Below are 20,465 nucleotides of genomic sequence, written 5' to 3'. Positions count from 1 at the left end.
CGCGACCTCGAGTCCACCGACTTCAACGCCCTTCCCTTCGCACCCGCGCCCGACGTCGCCTTCGACTCCATCGCCGCCGACCTCTCCTCACACCTTCCCGGTGCCCAAGCCGAGCAGTGCCCGACGCTCCGAGCAATAATTTATTTAGGTTTATGCTGGTTAAATATAAATAAATCTATAGCTAAGCTGGATATGAAATTTTTACTACAGTTCAATCATACAATAATTAGCCCACAATAAATAGTTTATCACAATTGGACTATAGAAACTGCAGCTATGAATTATTCTAATTAATTGCATAAAAGCATAGATGTAAAGTCCCAGCAAGAACTTTGTACTAAAGCATACTATATTATATATTCACTGTGTAGATCTACTCATGTAGAGTCCAACAAAATTAGATTTTCCATTTTATAGTTTTTCTGTGATTTATTATGATTTTTCAAAGATTCAGCCGAAATAAATAAAAAAGGAAAAGACAAAATCGCCTTCAAAACTGTTTATAACAGGGCCAGGGAGGTAAAATGAACGGTTTTAAAAGTTGAGGGCCCGATTTTGAAGTTCAGAGAGGAAAAACAGACTTTCGCAAAAGTTGAGGAGGTAATTGGACTTTTTCCACCTAAAAATACGTAGTAGTATACTCCTACCAGTACATTGTGTGATCCGGCCCAATCAAGACCCACAAGAGAACATGCTGGGCCATTATTACGTTTGGTTCAACTCGATTAACCCACGGCCCAGGTGGTCCTGAATGGAACTGGTGACGAACAGCGCCGTCGAGGCGGCACGCACCCTTGCGCCTGCCGCCAGGGACGCACACGGCCTGCGACGGGTACAGCGGCGGGCTACCGCCGCGACCTTCTCCGGGTTCAGGCTCGCGCGGGTGGTGACAGACATTGCGCCAAATGAACCGAGGTTCGGCCCCGCGAGTTCCCTCTTTTTGCTTTCCATTCGAGTCAGGGATTCATAGGAACTAGCAGGAAACCCCGCGCAGGTGCGCGGGGTAGCAAGCATACGTATATGTATATGTAGGATGAGAAGGCGCCAGAAAATATTGAGCAAGTAACAATACATAGGCCAAACGACCTATGAATAGGTTTTCAGAGAAAAAAAAAAGGGCCTATGAATGTACACGAAGTAAAATCTTCATTCTTTTCTGTGCAATGTGCATATGTTTTTTTTTTTCTGCAAACTGATTTCTTCTATTCGAATCATGCACAGAAGAAGGTTGTATTGAGGTTCAAGGCTTGAGGTTCGGCAGCAAGTATAGATTCAGGGAAAATATTCACAGGAGTACATGGCAATCTGTCAGAGCTATTGCTGTACAAAGTAAAACTACTTCAGTTAGGGGAGAAAAGATTTTTTTGTTTGTTTGTTTGCAGGCTGATGTGTATGCCACATCTCAGTTGCATCCTTTGGAGGTAGAATCCACCATGGTATGCCCATCTACAGTTCTGCAATCCTAGGTAGTCTTCAAAGAGTCCATCAAAATTCAAACTGAAGCTGCATAGGGAAACCAAAAAGGAATCAATCAGAAGTCCATGACAAAGAAGTGAATGTCAAATGCACAGGCAGCATGATTGTAAGCACAAATACATGCAGCAAATGATAGCATAAATAATAGTAAAGAATAAGAATCAGGGAAAACAATGAGGCACAACTGAGAAAAGAGTGTGATGGCATGAGGATAAGGAAGAATTGGCAATCAAAAGAAGCAAAAAAAAAACACAGTTGTAAGCACATAAGGAGAAGTGCATGTGTGAATCCTCCGTAAGTAATTATGTATGGCCCTTTGGATGTGATGATGTTTTCCTTTTAAGTGCTATGCTGAGGTATTGGGTACCTAGCGTAGACACTGTTAGCAAAGCATGTAGATGAGGATACAATTTTATGAGTACTAACCACATAAGGAGCAGACTGGCAGAAACCAATTTACAAAGAATCGATTGCTCTCATGTTATGACACAAATATTTTGTTTGTCTGAATTCGGTAACCAAAAGTCATATAACCATGGATGTCACAGCACAGGGCTCATATTCATACAAACTGAGGTAGATTAACATTAAGCATATTACCAGAGAAATGATGTCTTGATGCCGCTGTAAATCGTAGAAGGACCAGGCAAGAAACCTACAGCCTGTTCGGTTGGCTGGTTCGTCTCGTAAACGATCGTAAATTTCTAGCCGGAACAGTATTTTTCTCACACCAAACCAGCCAGCAGTACTTCTTCACGATCCAGCAACGAACAAGCCCAGCCAGCAGTAATACATGAAGCATTATATTAGTTAAAAGTTGAAATATGCACTTGACAATTATGATAGTAAATTAAATGTAAGGCTGCATAAATTTGCATGTTAGAATATATGGAAGGACCAAGCAAGGAACCTAATACAGTAAGCATTATATAAAAGCCTAAAAGAAGTATTGCAGTAAATTAAATCCGTAACACAAAGAAATAATGAGGCAAATAGCAGGATGCAGGTGCATTTTTTTGACAAAGCATTCATATAACAGCATCACACAATTTGCAAATGCACTATTGTTGACTGTTGCTAGAAAAGAAAACCAAAAGCGTAGATGAGATTACTCTTGAAGAAAATGTAAGCCTGGATAAATTTCTTAGAGCCCATATCACAAAATAGGGTCATATATAGAAAAATTTTGCTTGAAGATATGAGATAGTCAGCAATAACGGCCATATTAGCGACAATCAGCTGTACCTGAGGCTGTCCCTGTATTATACCACAGTAGTCATTGTGCATTACAAAAGGAATCTCATGATAAATAATGCTACATAAATCAGATAACATATTTCGCAGTATTTTTATTTACTCAGGACATGTATGATTTGGCTTGCTCCCCATCTTCGCTGCAAAAGTCAGAATGGATCCACATATGCTGCGAATGACAAATTCTTACTAAAATTCTTGGAAAGTGATGAAAGGAAGCAAGAGTAGAGCAAACACGATGCATGGCGTATTAGTGCAGAATTTTACCAGTTCAGTCCTGCTCTTCATCAGCATGTGTGGATGCAAAGGCTGTGTCAAACATTTTGACATACGTTTTTGCAGACGATTCTTTCCAAGTATTATCCATGATATTGCCATGGTACTGCCATGATATTGAAGGGATCTTCAGATATGGCCTGAATATCTTTTATCTGACAGCGTTTCTATGAGAGAGGGTATGAAATATAAATGAATGGAATGAGCACAAAAGAAATAGTAGAGGATAAGAACTTACTGCGGTGTCGGCTATGCAAGAGAGGTGCTGAATTTTGTGGGAACATGAAGGTAAGCATGAGAAAATGACAATAATCTTGTCAGGTGGATAATAGTAAGCAAAATATGAATGGTAATAATCTTATCAGATGGATAGCAGTAAGCAAAAGATCAATGGCGTAAAAATCAGGAACCTAAGCAAAAGAGCATGGGAACCTACCTTTTTTCCCAATCCTTTCATCCGGTGCGTGTTTCAGCATCTTGTCGCGGTAAATCCCGTAGAAACAAAAGGTATAGGCAATGAATCCAGAAAATATAGTTTAGGTGAGCAGGTTGGGATTAATAGAGGCCAAAAATCACTAACAATCTGATATGTGCAGAAGAAAGTATATCTGTATGCATTCATATTTTTTTTGGAAAAGTCGCTATGGTAGCTTTAGCCTTTGATGTTCACTGACTTATCTATATCTGTGACAGAGTACAATATGTGCATGCTTTGTTATTGAGTTAATATATCTGTAAGTATATGGATCACCTGAAGGCAACATAAGTCGTCGTGTATCGATTTGATGGTAGGATAGATTCTGATGTAGCGATTGGTACATGAGGAGCTGGCATGGATGAAGTAGCATTCCTTGAGAGTTCATTGCTGTATTGTCAATATGGCAAACTGAAACCAACGAAGGATCTCTTATGTACATACAGGAAAAATGCAGAAATAGAGAGACTGAAACCAAACCTTTTTTACGCACAATGGAACTGCCTGAGGTCCAAATGGTTGGTCTGCGGTCCAAATGGCTGGTCTGCGTGAGAAGTCCTTGGCCTGTAACCGTTACTTGGACTATAAACTGGACGAAACATAAATGTTAGACATCATACAAATTCACAAACAACCTGGTGCAGTAAGGAAAACAGAAAAGTAAATCAAGGACGCCCTCCAAAGCAAGACAGATAATTGTCATGACAACACGGAGGAACATTTGGTAAACTTGGGCGGAGTTGGCGCGAAGGATGTTTTTTTTGTGTGTGTATGTTGGCATTCCATCGAGCACGTCAAAGGCGCAGAAGGACCTACCGTGCACAGGAGGAAGAAGAGGGCGCTGGTTCAAGGGCTGGTCTGGACGGAGGGCAGGGGCGAGGATGGCCTGCGCCGGGGGCAGCGTGCGGTCGGCGCTCAGCGGGGCAGCCGCGCCCGCGGCCACCGGCCCTAGGAGTGGCCGGGAGAGGTGGGCTTCCACTTCCTGCAAAGGAGAACCTCCCTGATGGGTGAGTAAGACAAATCTGGTAGAGGATGCAAAGAAGGTCGAGGAGGGTGAGAACTAACCTGGGAAGAAATGGCGGGTAGGGTTTGTTGGAGCACAGAATCGCCGTCAATCACGAAGGGGAGCAGCGGGGCATAGCGCGCAGCCGCGAGCTCGTGCACGCGCGGTGGCGCTTCTCCCGTGAGCAGCAGCGGTGGCAGCACAACGCGGGTCATCGTCGTTCGACACAGCCGTGGCCTGCGGCAGTCGGCCACGGCACGCCGTTGACCGGGCGGCGCCTCCGCTGCCGTCCCATGTGGCCGTCTGGTGTCCAGGCACCATGGCGCCTATGCCATCCCTACCAGTCGTCGGCCGGGCAGCCGTCGAGGCGCCGGTGGCGGCGCTGTCGGTGCCGTCGCGCTGGGGTCGCTTCGCCTCGTGGGGAACGGAAGGGCCGTTTTTTTTTTCGCACATGTGCGGTGGCCGAGTCTGGTGGGGAATGGAAGGTTCAGGAGATCTTATTTATTTTTGAGTTAAATGCACCAGAGGTTGTGAGAGGTTTCGGTCATCAATTTTTAAAGTGGCTTTTTAGATCATAAATTTGGTATACTGTATCACTTATGTTCATATTTCTCCACGTTGGCTTCTCATGCTGATACGGCATGATGTCGTGGCCATGCGGGCGTGTAGGCAGGTGCCGCCGCCCTACCACACGGGCGCGAAACACAGGTCAGCCGCAGCCCCACGGCGCGCGAGCAGAAGCCGATGTCGTCACCGTATCGCTCCCCTTCCTTGCGTCGCTGTCCCTCGCCGACAACCGGTTCCACGGCGAGCTCCCCGCGGGGGTCCCGCTGTCGCCGAGCCTCCGCATCCTCGACCTCTCCGGCAACGCCTTCTCCGGCGCCATCCCGGGGTCCCTGTTCACCGCCTCCTCCGCGCTGCAGGAGCTCTACCTCTCCCGCAACGGCTTCTCCGGCGGGGTACCGCCGCAGCTGGCGCCCTGACGCGGCTCGAGCTGCAACATCGCGAGCTCCACGCCGCCCACACCATACTGGCAACCGCCTGCGCAGGTGCGTCCACGCCGCCCTGCCCGGACGCCGCCCCCACCGGCCACCGCCGAGGAGCCGTCTGGCGCCCCTGAACCCTCCTCGTGCGGGCACGCCCCTACCACAAAGGAGTCGCGTGAGAGGAGCGGCCGCCGCATCGGTCGGAGCAGAGGGAGATGACATTGGGGGTGGACAGCGGCACGAGGCTGTAAACGACGCCGTCGTGTCGGCGTCCGACAACTGCTCCTCCCCGGTGGTGCCACCTGCAGCATCGCGAGCTCCACAACGAGACCTGTCGCGCCACCTGGCGCACGTGGCAGCGCTGCGGCCACGGCCGACCTCTGGGGTGGCAGCGCCCTGCTCGTCCTGCGCGGCAGCAGAGCCCGTGCACGTGGCCTGCCGGTGGTGGCACTCATAGCCGACAGATCCTGTGCACTCCGGCAACTGGTGGTGGCCCGCGTGCCCCTTCCTGACTCCCTGTTCTTCTCCCCTCGCTCATCGTTCGGGCTCAGGCTGTAGCCGCGGCGCATACTACATTACTGCCGCCGGCCGCGTGCGATCTCGCGGGCGTGGGCCTCGCCCAACTGGCCGCCGCCGCGCAGGCCGCCACCACCGACGAGCACATAGGAGGCGTGAGCGTTGACCCGTAGATCCACCTGATGCGCCGCCCCCACTCCGTCTTATCCTCGTAGAAGCACGAGATGACGTTGATGGCCTCCGCGACGGTGGTCGTGTGAAGCGGCTCACGAGGCACGGCCACGGCGCAGGCAGGATTCCATGAACGTTGCCGAGCTACTGAACCACCGCGGGAGCAGCATGGATGACTCAATGTCATCGAGTTGCTGGATGGCGTCGTCCTTGATCAGCCCGTTGTGTCGATCAGCCTGTTGTGCTCGATGCCTACAGCAACTGCTTCGTCGGCCCGTTGTCGCTGGGCCTCGGCGAGCTACGTCGGCTCCAGCGGCTCAACCTCGCCGAGAACACGCTGACCAGGTGGCTCCCTTCGGAGCTCGGCGCCCTCGCGTCGCTGGAGCAGCTGGAGATCGGATACAATGCCTACGACGGCCGCGTTCCTACGGAGCAGTGGCGTGAGGATGGCACCGGCGCGCCGAGCGGTGGTAGCGCGGGCGGCGCACGTGCACGCCCCAACGTCGTCATCGGGCCGTGGCAGATGACCGTGTTCGAGAGGTGGAGGTGCTGGGCCACCTCCGGCACCGCAACATCGTCTGGCTGCTGGGGTGGTGCGCCGCGGGCATGGCGGGGCTAGACTAGGACGCGCTGGCGTTCGGGGCGGACCAGCTGGACAAGCGAGACAACAGCGCCAAGAACATGTGGACGCTGCAGACCTTCTTCAACTGGTACTACACGGTGCTGGGCCTCTCCATCGTGTTCACGGCCACCATCATCATGTACATCCAGTAGGCCAGGGGCTGGGTCGTCGGCTTCGTCTTGCCCGTCGTGCTCATGGTGGGCAAGATAGAGATCCCCGCGGCCTCCTTCGGCGTCTTCGCCATCCTAACGCTCATCGTCTGGGTAGCCGTGTACGATCGCATGCTCGTGCAGCCACTGTCCCGGCTCACCGGCCTCGGGTTCGACACCACAGCCCCATAGGCGCGCGGGCGTGTGAGGAGGTGCCGTCGCCGCCGCTGTGGGCGCGGGCGAGCTGCTGCCGCGGCCACACAGGCGTGTGAGCAGGTCGTCCTCCGCGGCGCCGCCCACCGTTGATGTTGTCGTTCCCCTCCCTATCTTCATCGTGCAGCGTGCCCGCCAGGGATGGAGCTCACGCTAGTGAGGATGGCCTGCGCGCTCGCTAGAGAGGAGCTCGCGGCGGCGAGGGGCCTAGAGGCCAACCGCATGGTGCTCACACCTGTGCCGGAGCATGCACGTGGTCGAGCTCGGGCCCACGATGGTGCCCGCAGGAGGTGGAGCCTTTGCCCATGACAGAGCACAAGGGCACCGGAGGAAGCTATTGGAGTTACACCGGTGGCCGGCCATGGAGGAGGGGACGAAGCACCGCCGGAGAAAGCCACCTGCACGCCCGCATGGCTACGGCATCATGCCACATCAGCACGAGAAGCCAACGTGGAGAGGTATGGGCCTAAGTGATACGGCGTACAAAGTTTATGGACCCAAAAAGCCACTTTGAAAGTTGATGAACCTAACCGAAATCTCCTTACAAGTTAATGGACCTCTGGTGCATTTAACTCTTTATTTTTTACTGGAAACTAAAGGTGAAGGTTCAGGAGATCTTATTTATTTTTTGGCTAGACGATTTGGGTGGAACAAAAGAACGACGATGGCTTCGGCCGCACGGACAAAGGGACGGCGAAAGTTTAGCGATGACGTGGCGCATGGAGGTGGTTGTTTTGGTATACAAGAATAAAGGTTATTATTATTATGGTATATTAACCTTGTCTCCTCATGGGGAGTGTCGTCTGCTGCCCAAGTTATAAGGGTCTATGTGGGGGTATGACCCCGGATACCCACGGTAGACCAAATGGGCTGCGCCCCCAGGAGCGGCCTAGCCAACAAGACAAAACCTTGCGGGGCACGACGCTGCTCGACGTCTCCCGCAAGACACCGGGAAGATATCCTGAAAATACTATGAGATCTGTTAGGATACTATGATCACATGATTTCTGTAATATGTTATTACTTTCTGGTTATCTCTTAGATCTAACCGACTTATAACCCTACCTCTGGACTATATAAGGCGGGCAGGGAACCCCTCCAAACTCACGCCATATCATACGATCGCTAATACAATCCAACAGATCACGGGAGTAGGGTATTACGTCATACTGATGGCCTGAACCTATCTAACTCATGTGTCTCTGTTGCCTTCTTGTTCTTGATTTTACGCTTCTCTACTGATCAATCTACATTCGTGGGATACCCCTCGGAGGACTACCGATGATATTCTGTCGACAGTTGGCGCGCTAGGTAGGGGTGTGCGTGTTGTTTCTATATCAAACAAGATGGTACGTTCCGTAGGCTCTTTGTCCCTCCCGCAGCCCAGCCAGATCTTTACGGTCGGATCGATCTCATGGATCATCAACGCTGACGGAGTTGAAGAGCTCATCGAGCCAATGTAGATCGATTCTACGCCGATCACCCCAACACCTGCGACTGTAGATCTGATCTCGGAACCACCTCTGAGGTCGCCTTCATCGACAACTCGCCGCCCACTTCCTCGCTACTAGAGGAGGCAAATCAACAATGATGATCTGATCGCATCCATCGATCAGGTTGGTCAGAAGCTCGCCAATTGCCTCTCCATCGTCAAATCAGCTCTAGACACTCTCATTCAGCGCCGACCACCCTCCGATCTAGATCTAACAGAGGCTGCTCAAGAAACTCCAAGGGCTACATCCCTACCCTTCGGGCTCACCAACGTCGCCGCCACCTACCAAGATGCCCTAAGGGGCAAATTCACTGACCAGGTTGGGGATGTCCATCCTCTCGCCGACCAGATCGCCGACCAGCTCCCGTCGGCTGTCAACATGCTACACATTGACCGATGCCCCGGAGCATCCCTCTAGACCATCCTGGAGGAGAATCTAGACTTTGAGTCCCAAGGCTCTATGGAGACTCTCGCCGAAACCACCACCGAGCAACCTCCCTTCCCTCTTTTCTGTGGAGGTGTGATCTTCAATGTTAGCGTCGACAGCCTCCCGCGGGAAGGAGAAACTGAGGAGACTGCTGAGCATCTTTTGTCGATAGTTGGCGCCCACCATGGGGCTCATGCATGCTGATCCCTGGTGATCCAGATGGCGTAACTCAAGATCAACATCCTTCGCGGCAACTCGGCTGATCGTGTCGGCATCCTTCGACAACCACGGTGCACATCTTCATACATAGATTGACACCACCAAGCTCTGACTCCATCCATCCTACTCCAACATGAGATCAACTTCGTTCCAGCTGAAAGGGACCGTGACGCCTAAGAGGGGGGTGAATTAGGCAACTTAAAAAATCTAACTCTAAACTATGGCCTCTTTTTCTAACCTTAGCAAAACCTATGCAAAAGATAAACTATCTAAATGTGCAACTATGGTTTTGCTAGTGTGTTGCTATCTCTACCGCAAATGTAGTAAAGTAATCAATGTAAATGCGGAAGCTAAAGAGCAAGGTAGAGATATGCAAACTCGCATCGACGACTTCGGTATTTTTACCGAGGTATCGAGAAGCGTGCAAGCTTCCCCCTAGTCCTCATTGGAGCCCCTCGCAAGGAATCCCTCGCAAAGGCCAAGCTCCCGGTCAGGTAACTCCGTGGATAGCCTCGGGCCTTCCCCATGCACAAGTGGGTCTCCGACGTGCTTTTCGGTAAGCCTCTCCCGGATGCTCCCCGTCGTCTTCACTATCAAGCTTTCGGCCAAAACGCCGTGGGCCTTGTTCCCTCTGGTACACGTTGGCGGCCACACCACAAACGCGGTTGGTGTGATCTCGCAAGACTTCAAGCCCCCTCCGACGTACAACACTTGTGCTCGCAAGCACGGGGTGGCAAGAGGTATGCAAACTTCACTAAACACTAGGCATAAACCTAGAGCAAGCGCATAAGCGGTGGTCTAATCAACCTAAGCACTTCGTAAAGCACTTATGCTAATCACCTAATAAAAACACTAAGCACTATGCATGTGGAGATCACTAAACTAGTGTATCAATACCCTTGGTATGTTTTCTCAGCTCCACTCCACTCAAATGGCCAGTTGGGGGTGGTATTTATAAGCCCCACTGAGAAAGTAGCCATTGGGGTTGGATTCCCACGAAACTGCTACTGACCGGACGCTGAATCGTCCTGACCGGATGCGTCTGGTCGTCCCGACCATTGAGCCAGCAAAATACTGATCGGACGCTGACCAGCGTCCGGTCGCCTGCCACTGGACGCGTCCGGTCGCAGATTTGCCGCTCTGGAACCTTACCATAATCGATCGGACGCTTCTTCCCTGCGTCCGATCGGTTGCCGCCAGCGTCTGGTCCATCATCCGGTCACCTATCTACCGAGCCACTGGTCCAGCGTCCGGTCGCGCTTCCAACGTCCGGTCCAGCGTCCGGTTGCCTCTGCGAGCTCGTTTCTTCGCAATCTTGCGTACGGCTTGGTTCCAATCTTCATGCTTGGACTTTGCTTGATCTCTTGGGTCTTCTCTTGTGCTCCTAAGGTCTTTCTTGAGGTGTTGATCATTGGATCATCACATCACCTTCGTCCAAGTTACGTCTTGCACCCTATTGAGCTATAAAACAAACACTTGCAAATTCATTAGTCCAATTTGGTTGTGTTGGTCATCAAGCACCAAAATCCAAAGTAAATGGGCCAAGGGTCCATTTTCCTTACACCAGCCATCAAGTGAGCTACCTGCGTCGCCAACCAGATAACACCATACGCCGTCAACTAGACATTATGTCTAAAGCTAAGTCACGCTTTAATATTTTTCTAAATATTTTCCAATCTCCGTATATCGCCATAATATTTTTCTGAGCTGTTTTCTCCATGTTTGCTCTCCAAACAATTTTTTGAACCCCCGAACAGTCATGTTGATGCTCGGATGTCCCTAGAGACGGCTCTGTCTCTGGCTCCTCGCTACACGTGCACGAGCGTCTGCCCTCTGCGTTATGGGTGGTCGACAGCGGCTCCTTAGCGACGCTTTGTTCTTCCTACACGCACACGGGCTTCGCACTCTGTGTTATGGTTAACGGGCTAGCTAGGGCTGGAGACTTAGCTACACACTAACTGGTTGGGCGGTTTATATTAAATATAAATAAATCTTCACACCAACTGACCGCTAAGCTGCATACGCTATTTCATCATCATTGCTGATTTTTCTCCGGGGTTCATATATTTTTACATCATGTACTACCCGTTCTATATATTTGTATTGTAGGATCATTGTCCAGGTGGTCGGACCACCTGGTGCTCGGACTTCTCCACCGATCGATTGGTCGAACCGCTAGGTTCATGGACTTCATCGCCGACCAGTTGATCGGACTGTTCGTCGGTCGCTTCTACTCAATGCTCACTTCACCGTCGACCAGTTGACCAGACTCCTCGGTGCTCGGACATCGTCAGCTACGCCGAGGACTCCTTGGCTGGCTAAAGACTTCACGGCCAGCTAACAGCTACGCTGTGGACTCCTCGGTGCCCGAACATCGCCAACTACGTCGAAGACTCCTCGGTGCTCGGACATCGCCAGCTACGCCGAGAACTTCTCAGTGCTCGGACATCGCCAGCTACGCCGGGGACTCCTCGATGCTCGGACATCGCCAGCTAAGCCGAGGACTCCCTTGGTGGTCGGGTCTTGCTATGTCTCATCGGTGTGCTATCAAGCTGCTCCATGCTATTCGGATCAGGGTGCTGATCTTGGGCAGCACGTTTGGGGTCTTGATATGCGCATGTTAGATGACGTCGGAAAGCTTTCTTCTATTGACTGTTGTTTCTGACCCTGGCACTACGTCACCACATCATCTACTATCAGGCTCGGGGACTAAGTGGGCACACTTCACCCTACGGTGAATGTGCTTTTTCTCATTTTGGGGCTATGCCCAGCGACTGGCTGCCTGCTCGGCTGGTCTTCTACTTTTCTCCTACTATGAACCCTAGCACCACGTGACTATGCCACCTACTGTCAGGCTCGGAGACTAAGTGGGCACACTTCACCTCGCGGTGAGTGTGTTTGCTTTATTCTGAAAGACTCCGAGCCTCTTGAAGCTGAAGAAAACTATCTCTCTTTCTCGTGGTCGGACTCTAAGTGGGCACACTTGGTCCACTGCAAAGAAATTTTCGATTCTGAACTTGAGCTCCTTACACCTTTATGGCAAGCTGTACTTGGGTTACACTGCTCAGCGATAGCTCATGCTGCTCGGCGACGGTTCACACTGCTCGACGACGGTTCACACTGCTCGGTGATGGTTCGCGCTGCTCGGCGATGGTTCACGCTGCTCGGCAACTGCTCACAACTGCTCAGCAACTCATCATGGTGGTCGGACCATGAGTTTGACTGCTCGACTTTGTTCGTACCTGCTCGAACAAGCTCAAGACGCCATTGCACAACAGGTACAAGGCACACGGGGACAAGCTGTGGGGGGTACGACCCCAGATACCCACGGCAGACCACATGGGCTACGCCCCTAGGGGCGGCCCAGCCCATAAGACGAAGCCTTGCGGGGCACGACGCTGCTCGACGTCTCTCGCAAAACACCAAAAAGATATCCTGAATATACTACAAGATCTGTTAGGATACGTATGATCCCATGATTCTTGTAATCTATTATTACTTTCTGGTTATCTTTTAGATCTAACCGACTTGTAACCCTGCCCTCCGAACTATATAAGGCAGGCACGGAACCCATCAAACTCACGCCATATCATACGATAGCCAATACAATCCAACAGACCACAGGAGTAGGGTATTACGTCATACTGACGGCCTGAACTAGTCTAACTCATGTGTCTCTGTTGCCTTCTTGTTCTTGATTACACGCCTCTCTGCCGATCAATCTACCTTCGTGGGATACCCCTCGGAGAACTGCCGACGATATTCTATTGACAGCCTGTTTAGTTTGACCCAGTAAAGTTAGGAGACTTCTAAAGTTTGGTGACTCTTCTATAGTTTAGTGACTCCTGTTTGGTTCCACCCACTAAAGCAGCTATCCCATATACATTTTAGTCACTTTTAGCTACCTTTTGGTGACTAAAAGCCACTAAACTTTAGTGATCCCTAAACTTTAGTGACCCTAAACTTTAGTGGGGTGTTTGGCATTTTAGTGACTAAAAGTAACTATAAACTTTAGAAGAGGTGAACCAAACAGGCCCTAAGTTTTGAGTACCCTACGGTAGTGGTTACTGTACCCCCATTATGTGTGTGCCCAATTGCAGGGCCTGTTCGGCTGGTATTAAAGCCAGCTGATAAGCCGGCTGAAGTTATTTTGTTGTGAGAGAAAAATACTGTAGATTGTAGCTGATAAGTCGGCTGATAAGTTCAAGTGAACATACCCTTTCGTGCTCATGAATTTGTCTGATTCATTTAAGTGGACATCAATTCATGTACTGCTTGTTGTGAAGTTTACTGTAGGAATAAAGCAACTCAAGATCACAAAGTAGTCTTGTTGCTGTTTTTATTTGAAGCGTGCTACTGTGGTTTCTAAAATGCATTTGTTTTAGGATCAGAGCGCCCTATTTTGTTGTTTATGAGACACGAGGTTGAAATTTAAAAGGTCCAGCTTCAGTTCAGCCCAAGAAGTGTTTTGCATATCCAAGCAAAAATGTGAAAATGTATGCTGTGTTAATAAATATACATAACAATCAAACTTACTCATATGGCTATATTGGTGCAAACATTTTCCTCTTGATGTAGTTAATTACAAGCATTTTTCCCAGAAATGATGACAATGTGCTTCTACCTTTCTAGGGCCTGTTTGCTTGGAGAAATTCTGGAGGAGTTTGGATGGTTTGGAGGAATGCTGGAGGAATTTGTGAGAGAAAACACTGTTTCGGATAAAAAAAGAAGCGGATCAAGCCGGATTTAAGGGCACGCGAACAGGGCCCAGTGTGATACTCATAGTCATAGTAACGCTCCGTGATGAAACTTCTTCCTCACTAGGATTTACATGGAAGTAAGCTGGCTGCATAGGCTTTGGTAAGCTCACATCCTTATTGTTTAGCATTGTGACAACTTGCTCCATATCAGGTCGATGCTCTGCGCTTTCTTGAACACATAAGAGTGCCAAATGAATGCGCCTTTCTATCTCTTTACGTGCATTGCCTGGAGGAGAATAAATCAGCTCATCTAATTTTCCGTCTGTCCAAAGTTGCCAAGCCTGCCAAACATGTTTTTGTGAAACAAGTGAGATAGGGGTATGCATTTATAAGCAAGTGGGCATGTGCAGATAGAATTCTTGATTCATTAAGGTTAATTACACTAGTAGAGAACAGACCTTTAATCCTCAGTTAAAATGGGCTTTAGTCCCAGAATTTTGTGTGCCCGGGACTAGAGATACCTTTAGTCCTGGTTGGTGGCTCCAACCGGGACTAAAGGTCCCTGCCCAACGGCTACTGCGCCAGACAGAGGTGGCAGGGACCTTTAGTCCCGGTTGGAGCCACCAACCGGGACTAAAGGTATACTTTTACTCCCGGTTGGTGGCTCCAACCGGGAGTAAAGGTCTACACCCAGGCCGTGGCTGCGCCCGGGGTTGGAAAGTTACCTTTAGTCCTGGTTGGAGCCACCAACCGGGACTAAAGGTCCCCCCTTTATATCCCGGCCGTCTCCTTCCTCCCTGAGCCCGAGCTCAGCACATTTTGAAGCTCACTGCAGTAGTGTTCTTGCTTCCTTCCTCCCTCCATTGTTCCTCTATCCATTCTTCGATTCCTCCATCGATTTCTTCGATTTCTCCGTCGATTCTTCAGTTGTAAAGGTTACCAATCTCATACTCTTATTTTTCACCATTGTCTTATCTCATTTTGTTCACTATATATATATGGTTCTTTATTGTGGTTTTTTTCATTTGTAAGCAATTTGAGCTCAAAATCACTTCAAGCTTGCATATTTACATGAAAGAAGGTTAAAGTAGCTAGTTGAACTTGTGGACCATGTTCATCTCGGCGACCATATTCTCTGCCGAGTGGTAACGGACGTCAAGGAGGAGCTTTGATTCTACGAGGGAGAGCGGCAACGGTCGTGGAAGACCGTGTTCCCTTCCTCGTAGAATCGGAGCTCTTCCGTGGCAAGTACGGTGCCGTCCGGTGGAGAAATGCTCGCCGAGATGATCACGTAAGCAAGTTCAACTAGTACGGATGGTTATTTATTCATATGTCCCGATATCGTCGCAGTAGTCTGTCAATCACCGTACTTTTTATTTTAACTTTTTATGAAATGAAAAACTTAGAAAATAGTTAGAAAATTATAGAAAATCCGTACTAGTTGAACTTGCGGACCGTGTTCAGCTCGGCGAGCATGTTCTCTGTCGAGCGGTAACGGACATCAAGGAGGAGCTTTGATTCTACGAGAGAGCGACAACGGTCGTGGAAGACTGTGTTCCCTTTCTCGTAGAATCGGAGCTCTTCCTTGACCAAGTACGGTGTCGTCCGGTGGAGAAATGCTCGCCGAGATGATCACGTAAGTAAAGTCAACTAGTACGGATGGTTATTTATTAAAACATGTTTTTGAGCTATAGTGTATTAAAAAATGAGTATAGAGATATAGATAATTTTATAGTTTCTTAATTTTATTTGTTTATAAAATAAGAAATTTATAGTGCATTAAAAATGAGTATAGAGAGAAGATGGCAACTGCTTCATTGTTTAGAGATATAGATAATTTTATAGTTTCTTAATTTTATTTGTTTATAAAATGAGAAGTTTATAGTGTATTAAAAAATGAGTTTAGAGAGTAGATGGCAACTGCTTCTGGGTCCTCGGCCTCTCATGGGTTTCCAAAGCGACTTAGGCCGGGCCTCCCTCTCATTCCATGCGGCAAGTGTCGTGATGAGACGAAGATTGTGATGGAGTACCGAGTGAAGAAGGAGGGTCCCAACAAGGATCGTATCTTCTACAAGTATCCAGATCGCAATGTGAGTTATTTTATCGTATTTAATGATTATGGTTAGTTTATACCTATTTTCATGATGGTTGTGATTAAAGTTCTAATTTTTTGTTTTAATTTCAGTGGGATGGCAGTGGACGATGTTCAGGCTTCTACTGGGAGGAAGAGTATGTTGAACTCATGCAAAAATATCTTGCACAACAGGCAGATACGGCGGCTAATGAGGCAGTGATCCAGCCAAAGAAGCCCAAAGATGTTGCACAATTAGAGGATCTGTCTGTTTTAGTTGAGATTGGTCGTGAAATCCTTGTGCTCCTGAAATGTATTTTAGCTTTAGTTCTTTTAGTTGTAGTTGGGATTGTCTACATTGTAGCGATGCTTTCATAAATTTGTACCTTTTGTGGTGGCACACATATTGTATAAATAATTAATTATGATCTAGGTTTTAATATGATATTTATGTCATGTAATGCAGATGAGCCGACATTGGATGTACAATGCTGATCGCCGCTCCCAAGAGTTCATTGACGGCGTGCATTCTTTGTTACGTGCGGCCGAGGCAAACAAACGCGACGGTTTCATGTGCTGCCCATGTGCCATATGTAAGAATACGGTGGAATATCCTTGCTCAAGGACTCTTCATTCATACTTGTTCAAGTCGGGTTTCATGCCAAACTATATTTGTTGAACGAAGCACGAAGAAACCGGCGTTGTAATGAAAGAAGGTGAAGAAGAACAATGGGACGACAATGATATTATTCCCGATCATGCGTGCTTCAATGATACTGCAATGGGAGAAGCTGAAGAAGAGGTAGCCACAGAAGATGAGCCTGCTGATGATCTTTGTCAGGTCATTCATGACGCACAAAGAGAATGTGAAAGTGAAAAGGAGAAGATCAAGTTCGAGCGGATGCTAGAAGATCACAACAAATTGTTGTACCCAACTTGTGATACAGGGCAGAAAAAGTTGGGAACCACACTAGAATTGCTGCAATGGAAGGCACAGAATGATGTATCGGACAAGGGATTTGGAGAGTTACTAAAAATCCAAAAGAAGATGCTTCCGAAGGACAATGAATTACCCGCCACTACCTACGAAGCAAAACAAGTTGTCTGTCCTATGGGGCTAGAAATCAAGAAGATACATGCATGTCCTAATGACTGCATGCTGTACCATGGCAAAGAGTACGAGAAATTGGATGCATGATCGGTATGCCATGCATCGCGGTATAAGATCAGACGAGATGACCCTGGTGATATTGAGGGCGAACGTCTGCGGAAAAAAATCCCTGCCAAGGTTATGTGGTATGCTCCTATAATACCACACTTGAAACGTCTGTTTAGAAACAAAGAACATGCAAAATTGTTGCGATGGCATAAAGAAGACCGTAAGGTAGACAATATGTTGAGACACCCTGCTGATGGATCCTAGTGGAGAGCAATCGACAGAGAATTCCCAGAGTTTGCAAATGACGTAAGAAACTTAAGGTTTATTTTAAGTACAGATGGTATCAATCCTTTTGGAGAGTAGAACAGTAGTCATAGCACTTGGCCTGTTACTCTAAGTATCTACAACATTCCTCCTTGGTTATGCATGAAGCGAAAGTTCATTATGATGCCTGTGCTCATCCAAGGCCCGAAGCAACCTAGCAATGACATCGATGTGTACCTGAGACCACTTATTGATGAACTTCTCATTTTATGGAATAAAGAAGTTGTACGTGTGTGGGATGAGTACAAACAGGAACACTTTGATCTGCGAGCATTGTTGTTCATAACAATCAATGATTGGCCTGCTCTAAGTAATCTTTCAGGACAGTCAAACAAGGGATATAATGCATGCACACACTGCTTCGGTGATATTAGAGGTGTATTCTTAAAAAAATGTCAAAATGTCATGTACCTTGGCCATCGTCGATTTCTTCCTGCAAATCACCCCGTAAGAAAGAAAGGCAAGCATTTTAAAGGGAAGGCAGACCACCTGACCAAGCCTCACAACCGAACCAGTGAGGATGTACTCGATATGGTCAATGTTGTGAAAGTCGTCTTTAGAAAAGGACATGGTAGCCAACCTATTTCGAATGACGCTAACGGTCACGCACCCATGTGGAAGAAGTCCATATTTTGGGACCTACCCTATTGGCAAGTCCTAGAGGTCCGCAGCTCGATCGACGTGGTGCACCTGACGAAGAATCTTTGTGTGAACCTGCTAGGCTTCATGGGTGTGTATGGAAAACCTAAGGACACATTTGAAGCACGATAGGACCTGCGTTGTTTGAGAGAAAGAGACAACCTGCATCCAGAGAAGACAGATGATGGACGCCATTACTTACATCCTGCCAGCTACACTCTAAGCAAAGAGGAGAAGGAAATCATGTTTGAATGCTTAAACAATATCAAGGTACCATCTGGATTCTCCTCGAATATAAAGGGTATTATAAATGTGCCAGAGAAGAAATTCTATAACTTAAAGTCCCATGACTGTCACGTTCTCATGACGCAATAACTTCCAGTTGCATTAAGAGGAATTCTACCTCCAAATATACGTCTAGCCACCGTGAAGCTATGTGCATTCCTCAATGCAATTTCTCAGAAGGCAATTGATCCAACTGATCTAGCTAAACTACAGAATGATGTGGTTCAATGTCTCGTCAGCTTTCAGTTGGTGTTCCCTCCTTCCTTCTTTGATATCATGACACACCTCCTAGTTCACCTAGTCAAGGAGATTTTTATTCTCGGTCCTATGTTCCTACACAACATGTTCCCCTTAGAGAGATTTATGGGAGTTCTGAAGAAATATGTTCACAACCATGCTCGCCCAGAAGGAAGCATCGCCAAGGGCTATGGAACAGAAGAGGTCATTGAGTTCTGTGTTGACTTTATTCCCGACCTTGACTCGATTGGTGTTCCTGAATCCAGACATGAGGGGAGACTAAGCGGAAAGGGGACACTAGAGAGGAAAACATATATTGGTACGGAGGATGATTATTTCAATAAAGCGCACTACACAGTTCTACAGAACTCCTCTTTGGTAGATCCGTATATTGAAACACACAAGGATCTTTTACGATCTGAGTTTCCAGGGAAGACTAAAGCTTGGATTACGCGTAAGCACATGGAAACTTTCGGCGGTTGGTTGCGAAAAAATGTCAAGGTGATGAGAACATCCATGAGCAACTGTATTTATTGGCTATGCAACCATCATAGCATATCGTAACATACAAAGGGTACGAGATAAATGGGAACATATTCTACATAGTAGCCCAAGATAAAAGGAGTACCAACCAAAATAGTGGTGTCCGCATAGATGCCACAGACCCGAATGGGAATAAGCAGACATATTATGGCCGCATAGATGAAATATGGAAACTAGAATATGCACCTACTTTGAAGATCCCATTGTTCAAGTGCCAATGGGTCAAGGTGACCGGAGACGGGGTAACAGTAGACAACGAGTATGGAATGACAACAGTAGACCTTAGTAATATTGGGTACAAAGACGAACCATTCGTCCTTGCCAAGGATGTGAATCAGGTGTTCTATGTCAATGATATGTCTACCAAACCAAAAAGAGGGAAAAACGATAATGACTCAACCAAAGAGTCAAAGCGCCACATAGTTCTTTCAGGGAAAAGAGTCATCGTGAGAATCGAGGACAAGTCAGACATGTCAGAAGATTATGAAAAGTATGACCGAATTCTGCCCTTCAAAGTGAACAAAGACCCTAGCATCTTGGTAAATGATGAGGACACTCCATAGTTATGACGTGATCATAACCAAGGGACATACATAAAGAAGAAGTTCACTGCTATGCCCACTTGATGATATAGTGATTTAATGTAGTGTGTGTTTGAGATATTATATAATAATTGTGAATTCAGATGTTTATTATGTCGTGTTTCAAATTAAATCAATGTTTGATTTGGTGGGATTTCTCTCTCGAAAAGTAAAATTAGGATATTGAGTGATGAAAAATTAAAATATTAACGTTAAAATGATGTGAAAACAAATTTCCTGTCCAAAACCAATAGTTTTAATAATTTTAATTAAACACTACATTTTTGCGTTAACGAAATAATAAATATTAGTTACATTATGTTTTACAATTATAACAAAAAATAAAAAAAGTTAGGTTATAGATTTTTCCTATGTGCAATAAAGAAAAAGAAAATCCATATTTTTAACAAAATAATTTTATGCCTTTTATTTAATTTACTATGTATTTAACAAGAAAATCCATATTTCTATTAAAAAAGTCTGCTCAAAACAGACGGGAAACGAAACTGCAGGCCACCTTTACTCCCGGGTGGGAAGTCCACCCGGGAGTAAAGGTGGGCTGCAGTTTCGTGGCCCGCCAAAAAAAACCCTTTACTCCCGGTGCGTGTTACCAACCGGGAGTAAAGGGACCTTTACTCCCGGTTGGT

General features: G+C 47.5%; 1 protein-coding gene and 1 pseudogene across 7 annotated transcripts; one reads left to right on the top strand and one right to left on the bottom strand.

The window, feature by feature from the left end:
• Positions 1-3,244: 3,244 nt before the first annotated feature.
• On the bottom strand, positions 3,245-4,955 carry LOC136542411 (uncharacterized). 7 transcript variants are annotated; one of them, XM_066534834.1, is made up of 6 exons: positions 4,547-4,955; positions 4,298-4,481; positions 3,975-4,070; positions 3,758-3,892; positions 3,443-3,482; positions 3,245-3,271 (listed from the first exon to the last, which is right to left on the bottom strand). In XM_066534834.1, exons 1-5 carry the CDS (start codon positions 4,697-4,699, stop codon positions 3,460-3,462), a joined length of 591 nt encoding a protein of 196 aa, XP_066390931.1. In that variant the 5' UTR covers positions 4,700-4,955; the 3' UTR covers positions 3,245-3,271; positions 3,443-3,459. The 7 variants fall into 7 exon arrangements, 6 of the variants coding, with proteins under 6 accessions (XP_066390931.1, XP_066390932.1, XP_066390929.1 ...); XM_066534835.1 differs by having other exon boundaries at positions 3,443-3,499; positions 3,759-3,892; XR_010780677.1 differs by having other exon boundaries at positions 3,443-3,892.
• Positions 4,956-17,341: 12,386 nt separating this feature from the next.
• LOC136544420 (uncharacterized) lies at positions 17,342-19,313 on the top strand (annotated as a pseudogene).
• The last annotated feature ends 1,152 nt before the right edge of the window (positions 19,314-20,465 follow it).

This window comes from Miscanthus floridulus, chromosome 3 (assembly GCF_019320115.1).
Source record: "Miscanthus floridulus cultivar M001 chromosome 3, ASM1932011v1, whole genome shotgun sequence".
In the NCBI taxonomy this organism is placed as follows: Eukaryota; Viridiplantae; Streptophyta; class Magnoliopsida; order Poales; family Poaceae; genus Miscanthus; species Miscanthus floridulus.
Note: the sequence above shows the minus strand (reverse complement) of the source record. Positions and strands in the feature narration are given on the sequence as shown.